The sequence below is a fragment of the Falco rusticolus genome, chromosome 3 (genome assembly GCF_015220075.1).
Source record: "Falco rusticolus isolate bFalRus1 chromosome 3, bFalRus1.pri, whole genome shotgun sequence".
Taxonomy (NCBI): Eukaryota; Metazoa; Chordata; class Aves; order Falconiformes; family Falconidae; genus Falco; species Falco rusticolus.
In genome coordinates, this window is record NC_051189.1 from 55,285,321 (window position 1) to 55,307,501 (window position 22,181).

The window sequence follows — 22,181 nt, forward strand, 5'->3', positions numbered from 1 at the left end:
GGCCGGGTAAGTTTCTCCCTTTCTGAGTCCCTTGATCCCTACTGTGCATATGTGATAACAATGCCTTGCTCACACCCTGCATCTCAATGGGAACAAAACCCAAAAGATAAAACTATCTATCAGCTAAGGGGGAACACACAGCCAGTGTTGTAACACCTTTGTGTTGTGTCTAAACTGATAAAAAAGGCTTGCTTATCGAAGTTGTCTCTACAAGAAGCCTACGTGACTGCAAGGGTATAAAATCTCACAACTCAGAGAGCGCTCTATGGAGCTCCCTCTTAGCTGGCCTGAAATTCCCTATCATTGCCACACTGCGCTTTCCCTCTGAGCAGGTCATTGTGTCTATTTACTTTCTTTCGCTTGTAGCTTACTATAATGTTTTGATCAACTCTGTAGCTATTTCTTTACTTTCCTGTGTGTTGCTTATTATAATATTATCAAGGGATAGCAGTTTGCTCATGGGCATTGATTTATGGTGTTCATTAAAGTAATCATATTAATCACACTGTGAGTCCTAGTGATTACCACCCAGGCCCGTAAGTGATGAAGTGGATTCCCCGCTCTGAGTAGGAGGTGGGAAGTCTGTTGGGTCACAACACCCTATAAGCAAGATGAAAATCCTAACTCTTTAGTACCCAAAGATTCCAGCAGTTTTGACAATTCAAGTATTAGGAGAACATATAACATTTGTATTACCTGTCTGTAGATGACGGTGGAGAAAACATATAGGATATGAAACTGTTGGGGATGTTTCCAAGGAGATACGCTTCACTGCTGACATTTAGCTGGGTTGGTAAGTTGTGTTTTTGCTGGTTTTGCACATTAGTGGTTTTCAAATACTCAAGGTATTTTTCATTCTGTACCTGTAAGACAGAACCAAAACATTTACTATGCATGCACATGAAAAACATTTCAATCTACACATTTAAGAGTCCCCACCTGAGGCAGTCAACAGACTTCTCTAAATGGCAGAGAAGTTGTTGTCATTCTGGACAGGTATGGGTTTAGCATGCAACTTCAACACAGGAAGAACTTGCTTCAGATGTGAGATGGAAGGAAAATAATAACATCTGAATCTCAGTTCTATAAACCATGGCTGTACAGACAATATGGAGTGAAGATGACAGTAAAAATAAGCATACCTTGAGCACCTTAAGCCTGAGAGGATTTTTAAATTCCTTCAGCAGCATTGGTTCCAGGTTCTTGTATTTGCGGCACACTCCAAGGGATACACCAGTCTTTGCAGTATAATTAACAAGATTTTGAACCTCAGGGAGCTGTCCTGACCTAGAGTGATGAAAGCAGTAAGTGCTGTGACACAGCATTCCTTTTCTTTAGCCTAATCAACAACATATTGTAAAACTATGTTCTGTACAAAATAGATTTCCCAGTGACCTGACATTAAAGTATCGATTTTTATTTTTTGATGAAAAATATATGTTCGATACTGTAAAAAGTTCGTATTTGTCCTGGTTCTGCCCATTTCTTTTTGGCTATGGAAAAACTCTGATGTTTTATTTGCATTTCTTCTAAACAAAGTATCTTTTGCTGAAAGCTATCTATTCAAAATAAACCAATATTCCATTGAAAAAAAAGGGCAAAAAATGTCAGCAGCCTTGCCTGAGGAAGATTTCTGGATCAGACTACAAAACTTTGCTGGTTAATTATGCATAACCAGTGGCAGATCAAGAAAAAATGGCAACATCAAGTCCTGCTAACTCAGTGATTCACCCTCTCCTTAAATAAGATGTTTTAATGAGATTTGTCAAGGGGCAAAGCCCATCACAACTTAATATATAGCTTTAGTATTATAACCACATTATCAGAAAGACTGTCAAAACCAACATCCTGTGTGTATAAAGAATAATGTTAAGTAATACTATAATTTCATAAGTTGTATGCAGCACTGCTAATCAGTAAATTACAGAACACTTTACAAGTAGAAAAAGCAATGAAGCTCCTTGCCCCTGGTTTTCTATGAGAAGAGTGGTAGCAGAACCTGAACTTCTTCAGTTCTGTTCCAGTTCTCCATTCACTCAATCACACTAGCCACAATATTAATTCTCCATCTATTTTTGTACTAAAAGCAATTTTCCAATTTTTTTTTTATGGGAAAGTTAATACACTGGTTACTTAATTGTCTTGCAGTGCTTTAAATGAAGATATAATTTGAGCAACCTGATGTAGTGGAAGATGTCCCTACCCATGGCAGGGGGGTTGGACTAGATGATCTTTAAAGGTCCCTTCCAACCCAAACCATACTGTGAGTCTATGATAATCAAAATACACAATTTTTTGTAAACTCTACACATGTATAAATATTTGTCAAAACTTAGCTAAAACAAAGCCCCACTAGGACACCACTTGTGACTTGAGGAATGCTTTCCTTTAAAGAACATATTTATGCCTGATTTTGCTTGTAAATTTTGCCTGTAAGATGTCTCTATTAACCAGATAAACGTGAAAAAAAAAACCAGACAACATAAATCAGGCACATGGTTTCTATACATATGCTCTCATTTGTTTACCCATTTTGGTTCTATCAGTAAGCTTTCCTCATTTCATTGTCTGACTCCCTGTGCAGCTATGAAGATACAACCTAGCAGATCTTTTTGGATGCCTTGTTGGGACACTGCAATTCACCATGTTGAGTTCATTCTTTGATTAAAAGACTACTAAACAGGTATGATTCAGACTAAAATCCCATTACATCTGAACAGCAGATTTAATTACAACTTGATACCATGTATAGTCTACCTCAATGAAAGAATATTTGGGGGCAGCAAGGTTACACGTTCTTGAAAGCTTTGCACATGTAGAAGAAAAGCAATTTAGCAAAAAGTTATTTTAATATGATTAAAGAAAGCAAACAGGATAAAATGCATGCAACAGAAATTTTTGTAGGCCAAATACCTTTTTATAAAGATGTTTGAAATGCAGCCTTCAAAATTATCTCCACCAAATTTTATAGGTTCATTTAATGCCTGTGCTCTGAGAGGGTCAACTGATGCTGTTACCGACTCATCATCAACCAGTAGATGTACTCTGAAACAACATGAATAAAAATAAGCATGAGATCTAAAGAAATAGTTATGAACCTAAATGAAATATACACAAAAAGAGAGAAGCATTTGACAGATGTGTTTTTTTGTTACATTGTAATTATGGTACAGTTTCATTAGCTTACTTCTGGGATTTTTTTTAGTATGTACTCTTTTGACTGCCAGGAAACTGCTCTGCTTTTCAGCAGTAGATACTAAGCCAGAGTTGAAACTAGTACTTCAATCCTACAGTGAAATCCTGATCCAAGTGAAATTCATGAAAAAACTCTCATTGACAAATATGGGACAGGATTTCATCCTTTGTGTCAAAATGGTGCACTTAACATGTTAGCAACAACTAGTACAGATAATATTAAGTTATATATAACCCAAAGTTATAGCAAATTATTCAAAGCTTTCCACTTCAACTAACATTTATGTCATTTTATGTGTTCCAAAGAAATCAATATGATTTCAAAATCTTTCAGTATATTGTCTTTTCCAATATCTGCATAACAGATCATTATTGAAAAAGGAGACACAATATTAGCTTCTTCCCTGGGCCTTTAGCCACCTATGTTACAGTAACATGTGTAAAAACTATGGGAAGGGGAAGAGCTCCAAAGCTCCAGCTTTGAGCAACAGTCAAAACTCACACTATCTATAAAAGACATGCATAGTGACTATAAAAATCTATAAAAGACATGCAGGTGTACGGCTGAAACATCACAGGGACTGACATAGACATTCATAGACCAAAAAATCTCCATTTGATTCGTTATTTCAGTATCCTTTGCTAACAGAGGCCATTTTTAGCAGTGTACCAAAAGAACAAGTCACAAAAAATTTTAATCTTCTTTCTCCAACCAAAACATAAAACAATCAGATAAAGAACTGAACTCACGTGTTGTCTGTTTTTATTACTGTCACATAATGCATTGACCCATCTTCGTATTTCTTTTTCAGTTCGATTTCCTTCTCTATCATCTTTGCAACTACAGAGCCAGGTCTCAGAAAGATGGTAAGAATATTAGGCTATAAAAGAATCCCACAAAACGATCAGGTAATTGCAAATGCCTTTAGTTCGCCTTGATATTGCCATTAATACAGTTCTTAGTGGTCTCTTCTGGCAAAGAAATTTTCTTACACTAAAACTGCATTTCTCAGTCATTTAGTACCAGGTATTAAACCAAATTCTGAATGATTAGCCCAGTTCCTGTTTTAAAATACCTCTGCACTCTGAATACTAAACTGTTTTTTTAAATACTTAAGTTATTTTTACAAAAAGCAGAGGATTCAGTTCTCCACTTCTCAAATGCCTGGTGTGTGCTCATTTCTTAACTCCTCCAGCCAGCAAGAATGGGATTCTGCTTGAACTTCCCTGCTTTCTGAGGGAACATAACCAAAATCAACCGGTTTCCTCTGCATATTTCATCACGGGTGGTAACATTTCTGTGTGGGCAGAATGCCAGTATTTGCTGGGAAAATTTTCGGCCAAATGTATTAGGCAACAGTTATCTTACTGGGATGGTGGTGTTAAGTGTGCATGTGCTACTCTGCAGAAGGCTCAAGTTCAAAGTTCAGTTACTTGTCAAACTGCTTCTTGGTCCAGTGAAGAAATTGCCAGGATGCGTTTCTCTGGCTTATGATGTGCAAGATGCCATGCTCAAAAGATGATTCTAATAGCTATTTCTTGGCTTAAAAGACAGGAATCTACCTGAGACTTAGGACACAAACTGATGCCAAACTGACAGAGTCACAAACAGGCATGACTGACTCAGAAATCAAACCAATCACATATTCTAAGTGGAACATGTTTCATACCCATAGATTGTAATTTAAGAGTGTTCCAGTCGATGCCATGGTCTGAAAGCCAAAGCCAACTTGGAAATCCTTGGGAAATGGGAAACCTGCCGCACTCAGACTCAGTGTTCCCTTCTTGGAGAAAGCTGCAGATCTAACGAGCTGAAAAAGAGATAATAATGCTTTCAATGATTCTCCTTTTAATCAGAAGAAATGGCAACATGGGACAACTGCCCTACTCAACATAATTGTGACTGTCTCCAGCCAAAACCAAGCACAAGGCAAACTGCAAGTACAATTATTTCAGTACAGAACAGATTGACTGAATTGGCTTCACCAGCATTAATTATGATCTGAGAAACTCCAAAGGGAGGTGAGGCTTGCCGAGTACAATCAGCTGTTCGTCTCTAGCTACTCTTCACATCGGCATGATGGCTTTGAAACTTTTCACATTTGAGGACGTAAAAGTAAGCAGCTGGAGGAATGGCTCATAAGTACAGAGCTGTGCAGATGAGCTACATAACTGAAACAGTGTAAGTCATAGGACAGAATACACCTGAGCCCTTTTGAACAAAACACATTTTAATACATGAGAAGTTATACAGATACAGATGAAGAATGAAGGTCAGATCCTTTGTGGAGGGAAATGACCTGCAAAGAAATTGATCTGTGAAAGGTTTAGATACCACAAAGGGAAAGCAAGCGAGCACAAGCATTCAGTGCAGTGCCATAGGAAAAAGGGAAATGGAATCATGCACCATGTAAGTAGCAGTAAGTAGAAGCAGGATAATTTTCATCTCTGCATGCAGCATTGGTTAAGCCAACACTGAAATGTCACCTTGTCCCATTTTAAAAAGAATGTGGCAAAACTCAAGAATGCACAGAAAATAATTATAAAACAATCAGATGAGTGGAGCAATAGCCTTAGAATGAGAGACTTCAGTGGTAGTAGTGTCTTTTAGCTCTTTCAAGAAAAAAGGTTGAGAGGTCATTTAATTAGGAAGCATAAGCACCTTGGAGAGAGGAAAGATCCCGAATAGTATTAAGTAACTTAGTATTCCGGCCTAATCAATAACAGCAACTGGAAGCCAACAAGTTTACATGGTAAATATGAATTCTTAATTGTACACAGTATTGATTAAGAAGGTGGACTATGTGCTGGAGCAAGCTATCACAATAGGGGTGGAGTCTCCTTTCTTCCATATATTTATATCAAGCCCAGCTTCTTTTATTACCGTCACATGTTAACCAAATACAATTTTTGATCTAAATAAAACATAATGGTCCAGGATTTATAGACAGACCAGACTCCGTGAAATCCAGCAGAAGTTTTTAAGGGGTTTTGTTAGTTACCTTCCAGTCATCTGAACATTTCTTGCTGACACCAACAGTCTCGTCAAAAATAACAGATGCAGTGTTAGGGTTTTTCACATTCTTCATGCAGCCCCGGAATGGAAGTGTGGATATATTAAAGCTGGTTTCAGAGAGTACAAGGAAAAAGAGTTTAGTAGCCTGGTATTTCAAAGCACACACTATTACAATAGCCTGTAAATGCTGACAATATAAGAAATAGAAAAACAGAACAAAAGCAATCTTTCTTGCACACACATACTTCAGGCTGATCAAACCCAATCTTCAGGATACACTCCAACAGAGGTCCCACTGTTAGCCAAAAATCACAGATTATGATCATGCATTATATGCTGGTTATTTTCATATTACATAAGACACCCAGAACAAAGTGTGAAAAAAAGTGCCTAATGAAAGAGTTTAGATGGAGTTTCCATACAAACCCTGTGTATAAAAAGTCTTTTTATAGTTACTTACCGTTCCCGTAGAGTAGGTGGAATTCCACCTAAGTAGTACTTAGTGAAAAGGAAGACTTTTATGTTGGCTTTAATATCAGGACTAACGTGAACAGTATTCTTACTTCGGGCAAGCACCAAATGAATCTGAAACAGGTGAATAATAAGAATTACTTCACTGAGGAAACCCCAGAATTTAGCAGATTAAATGTACTCCCACAGAGTAGGACACAATGGAGGGTTTTTTCCTCTCCTTTTATTTACTAATGACTTAAATCCAGAACAACTGCAGTAGTTTAAAGGCACTTTGCAAAATCTGGGCATTTAGCCAGAGTAAATGCCTAAGGAAAACACTCTACTATCCAAATACAAGGTGAGGTTTTATTTTCCTCAGGAAGATTGCCCTACAAATACACCTTACCTAGGACTCAAATATTGCCTTCTATTTGCAATTGAAGATTCCGGAGCTGCTGCCTGATACAAAGACTAGGTCGATCAGCTGGCTGGAGGGAACTTCACCCAGTATGGCATAAAGATTCCCTCCAGCAGACCCTGTGACCTATACTATTTAGTTGGAGATGCAGTAAGGGGAAAAGGGAGAATCAACATGGCAGCCAAAGGTTTTAACAATGTCTATGATTTCACTCTGGTAGTGATTCAAAACAGCCGGACTGAAGCTAAGCAGACAAGCAACAACAGAAAATGATGTCTGCAAAGATCAGCCTGGCCTGAAGAAATAAACTCTCAGCTGGTTAAAAAACTTTATCTAAATATTAAACTAACGTTAACAATTGCAAGGTACACAGCTCTCTTTAAATAAAGCATTGCTTTGTCAAAGTGTTTTTTCTTTGGTGGTTTCTCTGTTAAAACTGAACTTATTCACAGGAATGCACGGTAGAAAGATTAATTTTCACATGTCCAAACTAATCTCCAGCAGCTTGATGTCCTCAACACAAAAGGAAAACTTCACAACTAAACTTTACAACAGGGGGTTTAGTTTCAGCTAACATGTATTTTTACAAATAATGATCACTTGATTGTTTAAGATGACATACCTGTTTATATGTTCCATCATTTACAGTTGTATTGGTTTCTATTTCTTTTGGAGGCTCAGAGCCAACTTTGTATCTAAAAACAGTATGACCATCTTTAATGAGCACGCTGATGAACTGATCCTGCAAGAAAAAGACCAAACACCAACCCAATTAAACTGCCAACGTTTCATATATATTTCACTGTCATGTGACTAATTGCAATGAAGCTATCTAGTTGCTTCAGTAAAGCTTTTGAAGGGGAAAGATAACACAAAGCAGACTAAAACTTACAATAATCAACCATAATTACTTTAAAATGTTATAAACAGATCTGGCAGCAGCTCCAAATGTATTCTCCAAATCTCTAGAGGACTTTTTGTCATTTCAAGACGTCTACTGACTTTTTATAGCATTGAGAAATTATCCTGAACGTGTCACAGTGATTGCAAACATGCCTATAATATTATTAGATAAGTAGCATCACTGCTGTTTGGAGCACCTTTGCAGGTATAAGGCACCATGTCATTTTCTAGATTCTTCCTTACTCTGTTACCACCCGTATCTAGATTTGGGAAGAGTGCACTTCCACTTTTGGAGGACTGCAATATTTCAAAATTGGTTCAATTCAAATTACATCCTCCTTGCCCACCCTCAGTTCTGAATTCTCTGCATGGCCTAATGGAGGAACTACTTGGAAGGATTTTTTTCTCAGCCTCCATAATGTGAATATTCAGTAGCCATTACAGAATCACAGAATATCTCAAGTTGGAAGGGACCCATAAGGACCATGGAGTCCAACTCCCAGCTCCTTGCAGGACTACCTAAAACTAAACTGTATGACATTAAACATGCAGCAGAATCTACTAAACTGCCACACACATGAAAATAACACTTTTAAGAAACTTCCTCACAGTTATTAGTAAATCTAACATGTTCTCAAGTAGGCAAAGTTTTAAAAAAGGTTCTTGGACAACAAAACAGACAGAAGCATTCCATGAATTACCCCATTTGCTGCAAAAAACACGATGCCTTCATCTGCAGTAGTCTCAATTGTCTGCTCATAGCGTACCCGGCTGAGGGTATTTGGTTCTTTCAGTGTGACACTGGCATAACCAGTGCCTTCAAAATAGCTTTGGTCAGTCTCTTCTTTATACCTGTAATAATTGAATGTCACAGATGTGAATATATGAGAGCAAAAACTATTACTTCATGGACTTACTGTCATTATAATTTTATAATGATAAAATTACAGAATTGTGAAACACTTCTGTGTTTATATCATACCTTCTGCAGGGTTGCACTTCAGTGGTATTGAGATTAAAAGTCCTCTTGAAGTTGTAAAGGCTGATAATATGCTCATTTAGGTTGTCTAATTCAATGCAGCCTTCATAATGAGGATAGTCTAGCTTACGTGGAGGCTGCAAAATAGTGTCATCAAAAACACTCCGTCAACATCAGCCAACAAAATTTTACATTGACATATAACTGCTAAAACTTACTGCAAATAATAATGACACAGAACATGACATTCTAAATATCACAAAACTATTATATCTTTCTATATAATATCCAAACCATCTGATACCACTCCAGGGGTACTGCAGCATGATTTAAATTGGAGTCATATGGATGGATTAGGAATAGCACTTAGCTGGGCTGGACAGGTTTCACGCTGTCCTCGGCAGATGAAATACCATCATACTCCCTGCTTTGAGTTTTAGCATTCTACAAGCTATACAGATTCTGTAGGAAGCAGCATCTCCTTGCATACTGTCTATTCCTACTGACATGGATAAACTTTTACACAGCTTTTGAAAGACTGCTAGTTCCAACGTTTACTTGTAAGAACAACAGAATGATTAACATGGAAATCTCTTTAAAAGACTAAACAACTCTTTGTACCCTAAAATCTGGTGGGTATCCTCCAACATAAAAGACAACAGTGCTGGGATCAAGGTTTAAGAGAGTGTCACTGCCTCCACTGCTTGCAGTCAAAGGGCTTTCATACTCTGGAGAAGTTGATGTTGCTGCTTTGATGTAATTCAGCTTTACATACTGGTAAATCCTAAAACCAAAACAGACAGGCAAAATGTCACATCACACTAATAAAAGATGTTCTTAGCAGGTTTTGTAAAAGATTGTTGTGCACTGTGGGTCATATACCTTTCAAACTTAACTTGATCCATAACAGCTTCCTCAGTTTCGCTTTGAGTCACTAATGACTGCACATCTATTTCTACATCGCCATCTCCCAGGTTATAAACACAAGTAAGGTGACCATCTTTCACAGCCATACCAATATAGTCCTTGGAAGCCTAAGAATAGCAAAGCAAATAATCATTAATAAATGATTAATGTTAATGAGGGTATAATACAGCAGCACTTCCTTAGAGACACCATCATACTGTGCATGAGTCATAAAAAAATCTACTCACCTAATGATGAGAATTGTTATTAAGTTTATCAGTTCTGGGAAGAAAAAATTGTAATCTTGTATGTTGCACTGATTCAGTGAATATAGCTATAAATTAATTGAAAACTGGTGTGGCTATTTATTTTTATAACAACAGTAGCTAAAATAATTTTCACATTTGTAACATCTCCCAACTAAAGCCATGAAAACATGACACCTTTACTAAAAATTAGACTCAACATCTATGAAATAAAAAACATGTTTGGAACAGCACTCAGTCAAGGACAATAGTTTCTGCTGAGGTGACTGGAAGCAGTAATTTTCCCAAACAATTCACATTTTATTTCTCCAACATACCATATTGCACAACTAACAATTAAAATGCTGACAACTGATATCCCAGGCAGATATTCAGGAGATAAAAAGCTGAAATCCAGTGTAGAACAACTACCTTTAAACAGCTTTCTGTGTATCCACAAGACTCACTACAGATACCGTGCTGCTGTCAAGTAAGAAGACTTAAAAATACATAGTTTGACCACATTCAGGAAATTTTTAGAGTGACTGTGCTTGAGCAAGCCTTAATGCACAAGCAGGTCTGTATTATTCTGCATATTCAGAAGAGAAAGAAATTAAGAGCTGAGGGACTGAATTTTAAAACTGAAATGATCACTTTTTTTTTAATCGACAGAGAAACTCACAGTGACTTATATTGTGGGAAGAGTCAAAGCTCTGAGTTTGTGCTGACTGCTGCAGAAACTATCAGTTCTGACAAGACTGTGTGATGGTATCTATGCCAGAGAAGTAACTTCCAAAGGACCAAACAGCAAAGCATCAAAGGGCAAAGCAGTCAGTTAGCCAACAAGTTACTTTGCTGGTGGAGAAATGAACAAAACACTTCTGGCACTACATAATGGCAATTACAAATAAATGGGCCAAACAGTAGCTATAACCTTCAGTTAAAATAAACCATCTCCCATCTGTTTCTCAAAGCATATCGTCTGTTCTAAAAATCAGATTAAATATCAAAATATACCTACATCTTTGTTACCCAGGTACAGTACAAACTTATTTGATGCCCTCTGGGGGGTGTCTAATCTTCTCTGAGGTCTTTGGAGCAAGAAAGAAAGTGAAGTATAGCCTTTCAGATCTTCAAGGTTGCTTGGAGGTCGAACCTCTACACCAGAGCTGCCATTGAACCTCATAGGAATAGCAACCTGTTAAGAAAAACAAAATTCAGTCCATTATAACTATCTCTTGCTACTACTCCTATTTATTTCACTGTTGTCTTTAGTTGCAAAGTATCCTATTACATATCCTAGTCATGTTATAGCCATTAGTTACTACAGGCTCTGACGCTACCAAACAATATAATTAGGAAACAGACTGGATAATACCGCATTCTGTATTATCAATACTTATCACTTAACACAGCACTTTTTCAGTCCAGACATCAATTAATCAACCCTGGCCATGCCTCTGTCAAGTAATTGTTACCTTCAATACATGGACAGGGAAAGATGTGCCCTGCAGCTCTAAAGAGCAAGCCTATGCATTATTTAGATGTCAGCATACACATCCTGATGCTTCACTTAGCTGGACTTGACTATCTGTTGGAAATTATAATGCATCTCTGATATTAACAAAGACACATCCTATTACAGCTACTTACATCACTGTCACAGATTTCTCTTATCCATTTTAACTGCAGGTTATTTGTGATGATCTCAGAGATGCTTCTCAGGGACCACGCTACCCCTTCACCAACTACAGCAGTTGCTTAAATGGAGAAAGCACAGTCTAATAAGGAGGTGCTAGTAGCCAACTCATAACATCTTGGGGCAGCTATGGCTACACAACTTCTTTTGCAGTGTCAGCGTCCAACTGGCCATGTGTGGGTGAACAGCCCTGCCGCTAAGCTGCAGAGCTGACTCTGCCACTGCTGCCAAAGCCACCACAACGTACTTTGGAAGGCAAAAGGCTATTGTACAGGTAAGTATTGCAGAGATGCCCTGGGAAAAAAGCCCTGTGGGAGGAGGATGGAGCAGGATGCTGCTGCATCCACTCATTTTTGTGTATAAATTATTATGCTTCCCATCATGACAGTTACTTGAAGTGCTGGGTGGTGCTGTTGAATGACATGTATGTCTGGTCTTTCACACATATTTTGACAAAATTATTTAGAAAGAGAAAGAGGAACAAAAGTACTGCTGTGTGTCCAGACCACCGAGGTCAAGCATGATTGCAATGTTCAGTACAGACCTTATTTGCAGCATCTCTTGCCTGCTGAATCAGCTCTCTTATGCGATTTACATTCTCAGAGATGTTGCTTAGTGGCATCAGCTGTTGGTTGATACTTTCGATCTTGCTGAACAGATCTGGAAGTTTGTTTGTCAATTTTTTTACTGCAATGAAAGAAAAAATATCATTGATAGAAAGGAGGAGGAAAACAGGTATCACTACACGATTATCAGAAAAGCAGTGAGCAGGGTGACAATGGAACTGTTTTCATTAGTGCTACATTATTAGGAAGCCCTCACTGATACTAGCAGTTTATACAGAGGATGTTGTACTCCTGGAATTTCTGGCCAAAGGTATTTGCAGAAGCAGACAGAGTCAGCACTTCCAAAAATGTGTTAGATAAATGAAGGTCCAGAAGAAAAAATTAAATAGAACAGACAGGGATATGCTCTCTAACATTATTATTCAGTGACTGTGGATGCTAGGAGAGGATGAGGATAATGTACAACAGACAAGGGTCAGGCTTATGTGCATTCCCTGAGTAGCGTCTCCGGCTGCCACAGCTGGAGAGTAAATACTGCAGCAGGCAGACCACTGGCCTGAGCAAGTAGGGCATGTCTTGTATTCTTGTGTCAGGGTTGCTAGCCAGCACAATTCAGTAGTGAGCCTTATAGTATCTGGGCAGGCTTATTTCAGGAGAAAAGGAGATACTATGAGAATTTCAACTTTCATTAAAACAGGAAACAATTTTTCGTCTCCACTGATTGCAAAATAATAGCCTGAAAGTATTAGCAGACTGAAATCCTATGATACGGAAAGCAGATAAAAAGAAATCCAGAGCTATTATTTTTCTAAATATGACTTCTAAGCTGGTCTTGTAACTGCAGGGATGACTTATGCCTCTGCAATAACATGCAGGGCTAGCTCTTGTATTTATCTTACTCAAAATGTTTTCTCTCACTTGACTATCAGACAAAGTTGCCGAAAAGATAAAAAAGACGCTTCTTGGGATTGTGATTGTCGCTTGTTTTGTATTCAATGCATGCTTTATGCAATGCATTTTACTTTCAGCTAACAGACATCTAGCCTAAGCTAACTGTCTAGGTCCCTTTCTAGACAGTGCAGTAGACGATCACAGAACCACAGAGTGGCTGAGGTTGGCAGGGACCTCTGGAGGTCATATTGTTCTACACCTGTGCTCAAGCACAGCCACCTAGAGCCAGTTGCCCAGAATCATGTCTAGATGGCTTCTGAATATCTCCAAGGATGGAGACTCCACACCCTGCCTGGGAAACCTGTGCCAGTGCTCGGTCACCCTCACAGTATCAAAAAGTGTTTCTTGATGTTCAGAGGGAACCTTCTGCATTTCAGCCTTTGCCTCAAGGGCACATTGCTGGCTCATGTATAACTTGCTGTCTACCAGGACCTTCCTCTTCTGCAAAGCTGCTTTCAAGCTTGCCCGCCCCCCAGCATACACTGGTGCCTGGGACTGTTTCTCCTTAGGAGCAGGACTTCTCCTTGAACCCTCATGAGGTTCCCATCAGGCCATTTCTGCAGCCTGTTGAAGTCTGTCTGAATGGCAGCATGACCCTCTGCTGTATCAGCTACTCCTCCCAGTTTTGTGTCATTAGCAAGTTTGCTGAGGGTATGCTCTGTCCCTTCATCCAGATCATTACTGAAGATGTTAAATGGGATTGGACCCAGCACTGAACGCTGGGGTACCCTGCTAGTCACTGGCCTCCAAGTCTTTAGACACCAGCCATGGTATCACCTTTTAACACATACTACAGGATGGCCTGAGTCATCTTCTGCTGTACCAGTCCCTTTCTACTGGCAATAAAGGAAGCTCAGAACACTAGCTTAGGCTAGGTGCTTAACTTCTGGATGACTAATATTTCTGCTGCAAAACTGACAATGTTCACTTAACAGTGACTTGGCAAGCCTCAGATAGCTCCTGCAATACCTGAATTGTTTGCCTCCATCAGTGCTTTACTGAAGCCAGCACTCTGTACGCTTCCATAGGTACTCTTCATTTTTTCCACATCTGCTTGCATTGGGAGCAGTTCATCCAATACATTAGTTGTGACATCCTTGGCATTTTTTACCATGTCCTTTGCATTGGTAATGATGCTGTCGATATCATCTGAAACACACACAAATGCATATGCAGATTCTTATAGTCATAGATGAAAGAGGCAAAACTGAAGTGATCAGTAAGTAACTAACCTCTGTTTATCCCATTGAGATTATTCTGAAGAGTGACAAGATCAATTTGCAGTGTATTCTTCTTTCCATCAGTGACATCAAGTCTTTGCTTTATGTCTCCAAGGGTTGGACCAATAGCTGCAAAACAGTGAATGCCCTGTGTGAATTTTAAACAAAATACCACCTTCCTGTTGGACAGGTGGTGTCACAGCACCAGCCTGCACTCTTGCACAGCTCGTGTTGCCGCTGAGCATTGAGTGCACTGCAAAACAAGTACAAGGCAGAGGATTTGCTGGACAGGGCTACTGCAAAGGTGTATAGCATAGCAGAAGTAGGGAATCTACTTTCTTGCCTTTTTGCCATTGGAAAAAACCATCACAAGAGGTCCCATTATAATAGAACTAGCCTCTTCTGGTTAAATATGTTCTGCAGAGCTTTGCTGAACTGTGAAAATTTTTGGTTCAATGAAAGCTTCTCATGCTGGGCCAACACGTCTACTATCATTTTCTTGGTACCTTGCAATGTCTTTTCAGTCTCCTGTGCTTGATTCAAGAGAGTACTGCTCTCAGTTTTTAACCTTGCAGCTTTTCCTGATAGATCTTCTCTCTTCACAGTCTGGTAACAGAAGCATGGTACTGTAAGATTGCTTTAATAATATTAAAATTTAAAGAGTAAAAGAGATAGCCCAATCCAGTTTAAAAAAACAACTCTACAAGGGCAGAGATTTCATGTGAAGATAATCTTTAGCAACAGTTAGCAAGATTAACTTGAGCATAACACAGCCTTGGTCTTCAGCAAACTTCAGAGAAATTTTTGGGGCATTAGGAAGAAATTATTAGCACACAGCTGTTGGATGCTACTCCTCTGCTGAAGAGCTTGTGGGTATGACTAGTGCAAAGTAAAAAAGAATACCTGAAATCACCTTCAGTGATTACTGGGCTTGCCTTATGCAGATCTATTTATTTTGCACTGAAAGGAACAGTTAGTATTCATAGGGACAGCCTCATCAGAGAGGCGGTACCCAGCCTATTTAGTACTGAACAAGACTAATTCATGAACATGAAGAATAGGAACTCATATAATGGCCACAGACAAATAAGGCATGCGAAGACACAGAGCTCTTTGATTTGGGTGCCTCTCTGACAGTTAAAAAAATAAAATAAATCTAGCTGTAGCAAATTTACTATCATTTGGCCACTTATGGGTACTTACCGATAAAGCTGAGTCAGCTGCATTCCCAGCTTTGCTGGCTGCTTCCTCTGCCGCTTTCATGGCGTTAATAATATTGTCATAGGCAGTAGAAGCTTCCACAGCACAGCCTACCAACTCGTCCTTCCTGGCACTGTTCTTTATTCTGTGGGAAACAGGGTGAAAAATGCAGCGTTCTGCAAAGACTTTGAGAAGTATTCTGAACAGACCTGAACTCAGTATTTTCTAAGTAACACCAGTACAGAAAATGTTTTTCAGTTAGATCTGTAATTTCATTCCAAAAAAAATCACACTGGGAGGCAGACCAATATGAAAAAATTCTTCAGAAGATGGGATAAGTTCAGGCATGCGGAAAAGCACAACTGTGGGTCTCCAAAGCAGTCTTTACATGATTAAGATAGGGAGAATGCACCAAGACACAAGGTCAGTAAGCCACCTCGATCACAGCCCCCCAGATACACTTCAGTTCAGGGAGTTCAGAGAACTGCAGCTTCCAGATCGCCTCTGGCTGTTTCAACATCCTGCAGGAGTGGCACACGGGGCACAAGATGGAACAACTACAAGACCTCTTGTGTTTTCCCCAAGAACCAGTACAGGAGCTCTGGAATCAGAAACAACACACAAAATCTCTTCTACTTACTCCTTGTGAGCTACGCAACTGCCCAGTAGTAGCCGCCTTGTATTTATGAGAACAGTGTCTTGTTAACTGAAAAAAAAATCACTCTGAAAACTAACAAAAAATAGATGATTTTTTTTTTTTAGCAAAGAATTTTCCAGCTGAGTTAGGTATTTTTTAATCTAACTTTTTGAGAGTTTCTAGTTGGTGTACTGACAAAATGGAAACAATTTACATAGCAAAGAAAAATAAAAATCAGCATTTCGCTTTTTAAATTTTGTTCTGATGTACTGTAGAAGGCCTCCAAAACCTCATTCATAATTCCCTCTCCATTACTTTTACTTTACCATGGAAACACTTAATTCAAATGAAGTTTATAATATTTTTGCCTTTCTAGAAGATTCCTTGAAAGATGAGAAAACTATAGGAAGTCTTTTCCTCACTAATGCTAAACAGTTGTGTCTGAAGACTGCCAAGATAGCATTTCTTCCAATTATTTGCCCTAATTCATTGACACCATAAAAGTATCCCTGAGTACGAGTACAGGAAATAATACTAAGACAGACATATTCTAAACATCTTCCCACTCTATACATGAGGGCTTTTTCTTGTTAGTAAGAAGTTAATGAAGTGTTAGTGCAGTAATGCAAAAGTGTATTATGGGAGTCCTCACTTCCGGGGGAAAAAAACCCCAAGAAAAATACAGGAAGACCTGGTTTCTGGGGAAAAAAGAAAAGAAAACATCTGTACATCATGAAGAAGCAGAAAAAAACAAACTGATTTTCTTTCTAACTTTGCAAATGGCCATTAAATCAAGTGAAGTTACAGACAGAGCATTGCAACCATGGATGTTATGTACAAAAATTGCTCATTTACAGGAATGGCAACGTACTCTTCCAGCTGTTTTGCCAAGTCTTGCAAAGATTTGGCGTGTTCTTCAGCCCTCACCACCAACGGTTCTTTGCTTGCTGATAAGGAGTGATTTGTCAGCTTTTCATTCATATCTTTCCTTGCTCCATCCAGCTGAGCAGCCAGGCTTTCATATTCCTATGGGTTTATAAAGAAAAAAGTGTATTTATATATACACGCATGATTTTGTTCTTGTCTCCTTCAGTACTGCATATACTTTGCATCAGAGGAGATCAAGGGGAAAAAAGTTCCCTTCCAACTTACCCTGCAAGTTACTGGAAACAACTGCTAAGTCATTACATTATGCTTCCAGACCCATTAGGTAAAAATCGAGTCAGACCAAAGACCATTCTACCCCGGTATCCTGTCTCTGCCAGTGGCTAAAGCAATCGCCCAGAAAGAAATACAAGAATAGCACAATCACTTATGGTATGTCTCACAGATATTCTCCCAAACTCTGATATCTGCAGCTCAGACACCACAACCCTCAACAAGCTGCTCTTACAGAAACCTGTGTAGGCAGGCTCCTCTCGCACCCAGGATGGGCTGTGAGACCCTTCCCTTTTGGTGAGGCCCAGATACGCCTGTTGTCCTAGCCACTGAGCTATGCTACCCATTACAGTGACAGCAAGATAGTGGGATTTTAAACCCTAATTTAAGAATGTCAGTTATACCTCTTTGCTCTTTTGCAATAATCCAAGTACACTATTAGCTTGTGTCAGGGAAGACCGGGCAGAGTTCAGAATATCCAAGATACCGTTCTGTTGTACATTTGTCTCCTCAATCTGTTTCTGAGGAAAAATAAAAGGTTGAATACCATGTGATTGAGTTAAAAATGAGACGCAGGGAAAACCGTATCTACCTAAAATCTAGTTTGCAGTAGGATTTATGAAAGGTGCTATCACTTTGTTAATCAGATGCCTATACTGTTTAGGAACTAATGCTATGCTACTGATTAGAAGGGTGAGAAAACTTGGGAGTCTGCAGTAGCATAGCATACAGCTGGCAGCAGCCTACAGTGGCTCAGTAATTAGCACTCAAAGCAAAAGTAGTACAGGTCAGCTGAGATGAACCGTCAGGGCAGGCCATCTAAGTGTCTGATCTCTCAAACCTGGAAACTAAAAACAGATCCCTGGTGACTACCCTGATCTTTGCATTCTTTCAAAGGCAGAAATAAAATGATTACGCTATCCCTTCATCTGGGGATCTTACCAGAAAGGGGGGGGTGAATTCTCACCACCTTATCCTCTTGAAAGCTCTGAGGGGAATGAAGCTCCTTGGTCTAGAGCAGCCCTGTGACAATCCACAGTGTAGCCCTAGGGCAATGGCACACCACAAACACAGCCAGACAAGTGGTGTTGCAGGTAAGGATGCGTTAGGTCTCTTCAGTTGGGTTTCTATCGTTGTAATCTGTCAAATCTCTCTCTACCAGAGAAGTGTATCAGGAGATTTATGACTTGTACAGATGAGTCCATCTTTTAAAACAACCATGCATAGATATGTGCCACACATATTGTACAGTCCATGCACATAAAGGTATAATTAAATACTGAAAAGGACAGTTAAATGTAGAAATTCTTTTGTTCGAGCAGTGTTAGCAAACTGGATAGACGTAAGTGTGCTAAAACAGTGATGTATTTCAGCAAACCCACAATTAATTTAAAAGAATGGGTCCTGCAGCAAACTATTATTTTATATATATATTAAATAATCATTTATAAATAAATTATTATTTATTATTTCTTGTACTATTTCAGCAGCTCTAAAAATTAAGCACTGCTCAGAAATGACAGCTATTTCTTGCCACCTTTCTGATAGGACCACAGAAGCACTTCCATAAAATATTAATCCCAAATAATTTAACAGTCTTGCCCACATTATTGCTCCAGTCTTTCACGGCTGTTAAAAACAAATACTTTAAGCAACTCACTACGAAAAATACACCAGCATCAGGAATTTGATCTAGAATAGGAAACAAAAAGGCCAGTGGCAGCTGAAGAGAAGTACCAGGCAGAGACGCTCCTTCCCTGCTCTCATCAGAGCTATGTCTGGGTCATACTGTCCTGGTCACACAAACAGTTCACAAGTGGGCATAGACTACATTTATACCTGTCCATACATATATCAAAAGATGGAAAGACACCTTGGAGAAAGTCTGAAGAATTACTGCTACTTGGTTTTGCAAGGTAAAAAGCAGCAATCAAAAGTACTTCTGCCCTGAGGTTTAACTTTCTTCTCCTGAACCCCAACAGTACCTTGATGTCTTCCAACAGGACTCCATTATCTCTGTTTAAGTTTTCAGCCTGCTTGATTTGTCCCGTCGCCTCATTCAGAGCTTCACGAAGGTCAGTGATTTTGGATTCATATTCATTCAATGAATCCCTCACACTTTTAATAAGCCCATGATTTTCCTGGTGGTACTTTTGTAGTTCATTCTTAATACGTGCCAGTACTGCAGTATCAGGACCAGAAATAAAAGTTTTGTTCAGAGAAGAAGGGAACCAGAACAAACTTACTTCAAAAGGGCTTGACATTTAGTATTAGAAAGCTGTGGTTATCTGAAATACTGAGCATCCTTTGCAGTGCTAATTTCAGTGATACTATAGCAGAGATGTTATTCAGCATCTCACTGGATCAAATCTGCTCACTGGTTTGCTGCTGCAGACACAGAGCACAAATAAACATTTATATGGCTATTTCTAAATTAAGTAAGGATGAAGTCAATCTGCAAACACTGAATCATTTTCTTTTCTTATATGGGACAAACACAATTTCACCAAAAATTTCATCTACAATGTGGACATCTACATCTGTGCTAGTCACCAGAGCTTCCTCTGTAATCAATAGAGAGAGAGGGGCACATTTAATCTCGAAGAAGGTAGAAACAAAACAGGTCAAATGAATCACACTCTTAAGAGTGCCCATTTCACTGCCTACAAAATAGGATACAGAAGGGTTACTTTCTAGACATAGCTATCAAAGTCCAAAGTTAGGGGAAATTACTATCACTTGTAAGGTCTTTCACATTCCACAGCTATGCCCCTGGTTAGGAGATAAGCCTGTGACTTTGCTGTTCTTGCTGTCTCGTCTGGAATCAGGTTTCTGAATGCCCCAGTCAAACACTTGCAGAGAACATAAAAAGAAGTACAACTAGTGCAACTAGAACTTCTAAACTTAATCTTTGTATGATCTGACCCTTGGAATATTCCAGCAGCTTTTGAAAATTTGTTGTTAAATTACACCTGTAATTTCTCTAAAATAGCTGTATGTACCATAGCCTATAGATTACAATACACAGAAGCACTGCGTAAGTGTATTAGGATCAGTTACATCTTTATTTTACTGAGACTGATCTTGTTATGAAAGTTCTACTGGGTTTCTCCCCCAGCTCAATTCTGTTTCTTCAGTAACAAACTAAAAATGCCTTTAAATCCACTCCAAAACTATCACTTTCCTGTTGACTATTGACTGCTACAGATCCCAGGGATACATTGCAAAATACCCCTCCCTGCACTCCATCCCAATCAACCAATAATGCTTCAGATTTAAGGTCGATCTTGAGAGTAAGAAGCTGAAATAACAAGCCCTTACACAGCTGAGCTTCTGTTCGCTCCTTCTCTGCCTCTGCTTGAAGTTGGCCAAAATTGCGGTTTCGCATCTCTGTCATCATGCGTTGAGCTTCAGCCAGTTCTTTGGCAGCATCTCCCAAGGGCAAGTTGTTACCTTCTACATTTGTACCAGCTATTTGTTCCAAGAGCACTGAAAAATGTATTGTCAAAGTCAAGAGAGAAGATGTGCTCAAGAGTATGCAAAATACACAAGTGACAGGGCCTGGTTTTTTCCCCAAAACCCCATGCCTATTCCTGAATTCCTTAATGAAGCAGATCCATTTTTAATTAAATGTATTAAGCTGAAAAGCATCCCATGTCACACAATCAGAGCTAGTAAGATGGCACTGGGCTTGAAATTTGTCCCAAATGACCAAGTTCACAGCGATAATTTTAAGATTCTAACTTTAAAGAGCCTATGATAGCAACCCAGACGAAAGTAAATTTGTTGCTCTAAATGTCCCTGTGGTAAAGCTTCTCTGTCCCTATTCACTACATCGGGAAGGCAGGCTCCTAAACTAGCATTATATATTAGATTTCTAATAGGAAGAGTGAATTCCACAGCTATGTCTAAATTCTGATTTATAAAGTTTTCTAATGAAACCTCTCATGCTTAATTAAGAATATTGTAAATAAACTGAAAAGATTCCATAAACCAAAACATGTTATAGAGTTAGAAACTATTTTTACCTTGTATATTGTTGACAACTATTTGTATGTGTGAAACCAAATTCTTTCCTTTCTGATGAGTTTGGCCGAAATTATTAAATAATATCTCTGCTGCTTTGTAGTTCATTTCAGCCTACCAAGGGAAAAAACAGATTAGATTAAAAATATCTTGATACAGCATGCATATTATCAAGAGATGTGTATTTTGAAATTGATTTAGTAAGTCACCTTTTCCTGGAGAGTATTTACTTCATGATTTAGGTTAATGAATTCTGTCTCCAACTCATCTACCTTTGAACCTTGATTACGAACAACAGAATGGTAATTCTTCAATAAGACCTGAAAAGAAAGGAAAACAATATTTCCAATACATCACTCACACAGAGGAGACAAAAAGCAAAAAATCATGGGGTTAGATCTTTACCCAAGGTAAATAAAAGCAGCATTACTGACATGAAGGCTGACCAATTGCTGCCCAAAACCTGGGCTTTTTTATCTGTGTATATAGCAACTGCTATTCCAACCACAGAACATTTTTTAGGATCAATTTTGGTATTGGAAATTGGAATGTTGGCGGTTTTTGGTAATGCAGAGACATGAAGTGCTGGAAAAAGGCAGAGCTATAGGG

At 38.8% G+C, this 22,181-nt stretch overlaps 1 protein-coding gene across 1 annotated transcript in view; it reads right to left on the reverse strand.

Moving 5' to 3' along the window:
- LAMA3 (laminin subunit alpha 3) overlaps positions 1–22,181 on the reverse strand; it is a 119,265-nt gene that overhangs the window by 5,216 nt on the left and 91,868 nt on the right. The window contains exons 48-71 of the mRNA XM_037381515.1: positions 21,782–21,892; positions 21,575–21,686; positions 20,868–21,035; positions 19,532–19,728; positions 17,951–18,067; positions 17,260–17,414; positions 15,755–15,896; positions 15,058–15,157; positions 14,564–14,680; positions 14,301–14,480; positions 12,359–12,501; positions 11,137–11,313; positions 9,847–9,998; positions 9,586–9,748; positions 8,968–9,101; positions 8,687–8,837; positions 7,705–7,824; positions 6,672–6,796; positions 6,198–6,318; positions 4,866–5,006; positions 3,946–4,076; positions 2,914–3,045; positions 1,143–1,287; positions 697–863 (exon numbers count right to left, since the gene is read on the reverse strand). Of these exons, the coding sequence (XP_037237412.1) occupies positions 697–863; positions 1,143–1,287; positions 2,914–3,045; positions 3,946–4,076; positions 4,866–5,006; positions 6,198–6,318; positions 6,672–6,796; positions 7,705–7,824; positions 8,687–8,837; positions 8,968–9,101; positions 9,586–9,748; positions 9,847–9,998; positions 11,137–11,313; positions 12,359–12,501; positions 14,301–14,480; positions 14,564–14,680; positions 15,058–15,157; positions 15,755–15,896; positions 17,260–17,414; positions 17,951–18,067; positions 19,532–19,728; positions 20,868–21,035; positions 21,575–21,686; positions 21,782–21,892 (3,401 nt within the window). The remainder of the gene's footprint in view (positions 1–696; positions 864–1,142; positions 1,288–2,913; positions 3,046–3,945; positions 4,077–4,865; positions 5,007–6,197; positions 6,319–6,671; positions 6,797–7,704; positions 7,825–8,686; positions 8,838–8,967; positions 9,102–9,585; positions 9,749–9,846; positions 9,999–11,136; positions 11,314–12,358; positions 12,502–14,300; positions 14,481–14,563; positions 14,681–15,057; positions 15,158–15,754; positions 15,897–17,259; positions 17,415–17,950; positions 18,068–19,531; positions 19,729–20,867; positions 21,036–21,574; positions 21,687–21,781; positions 21,893–22,181) is intronic.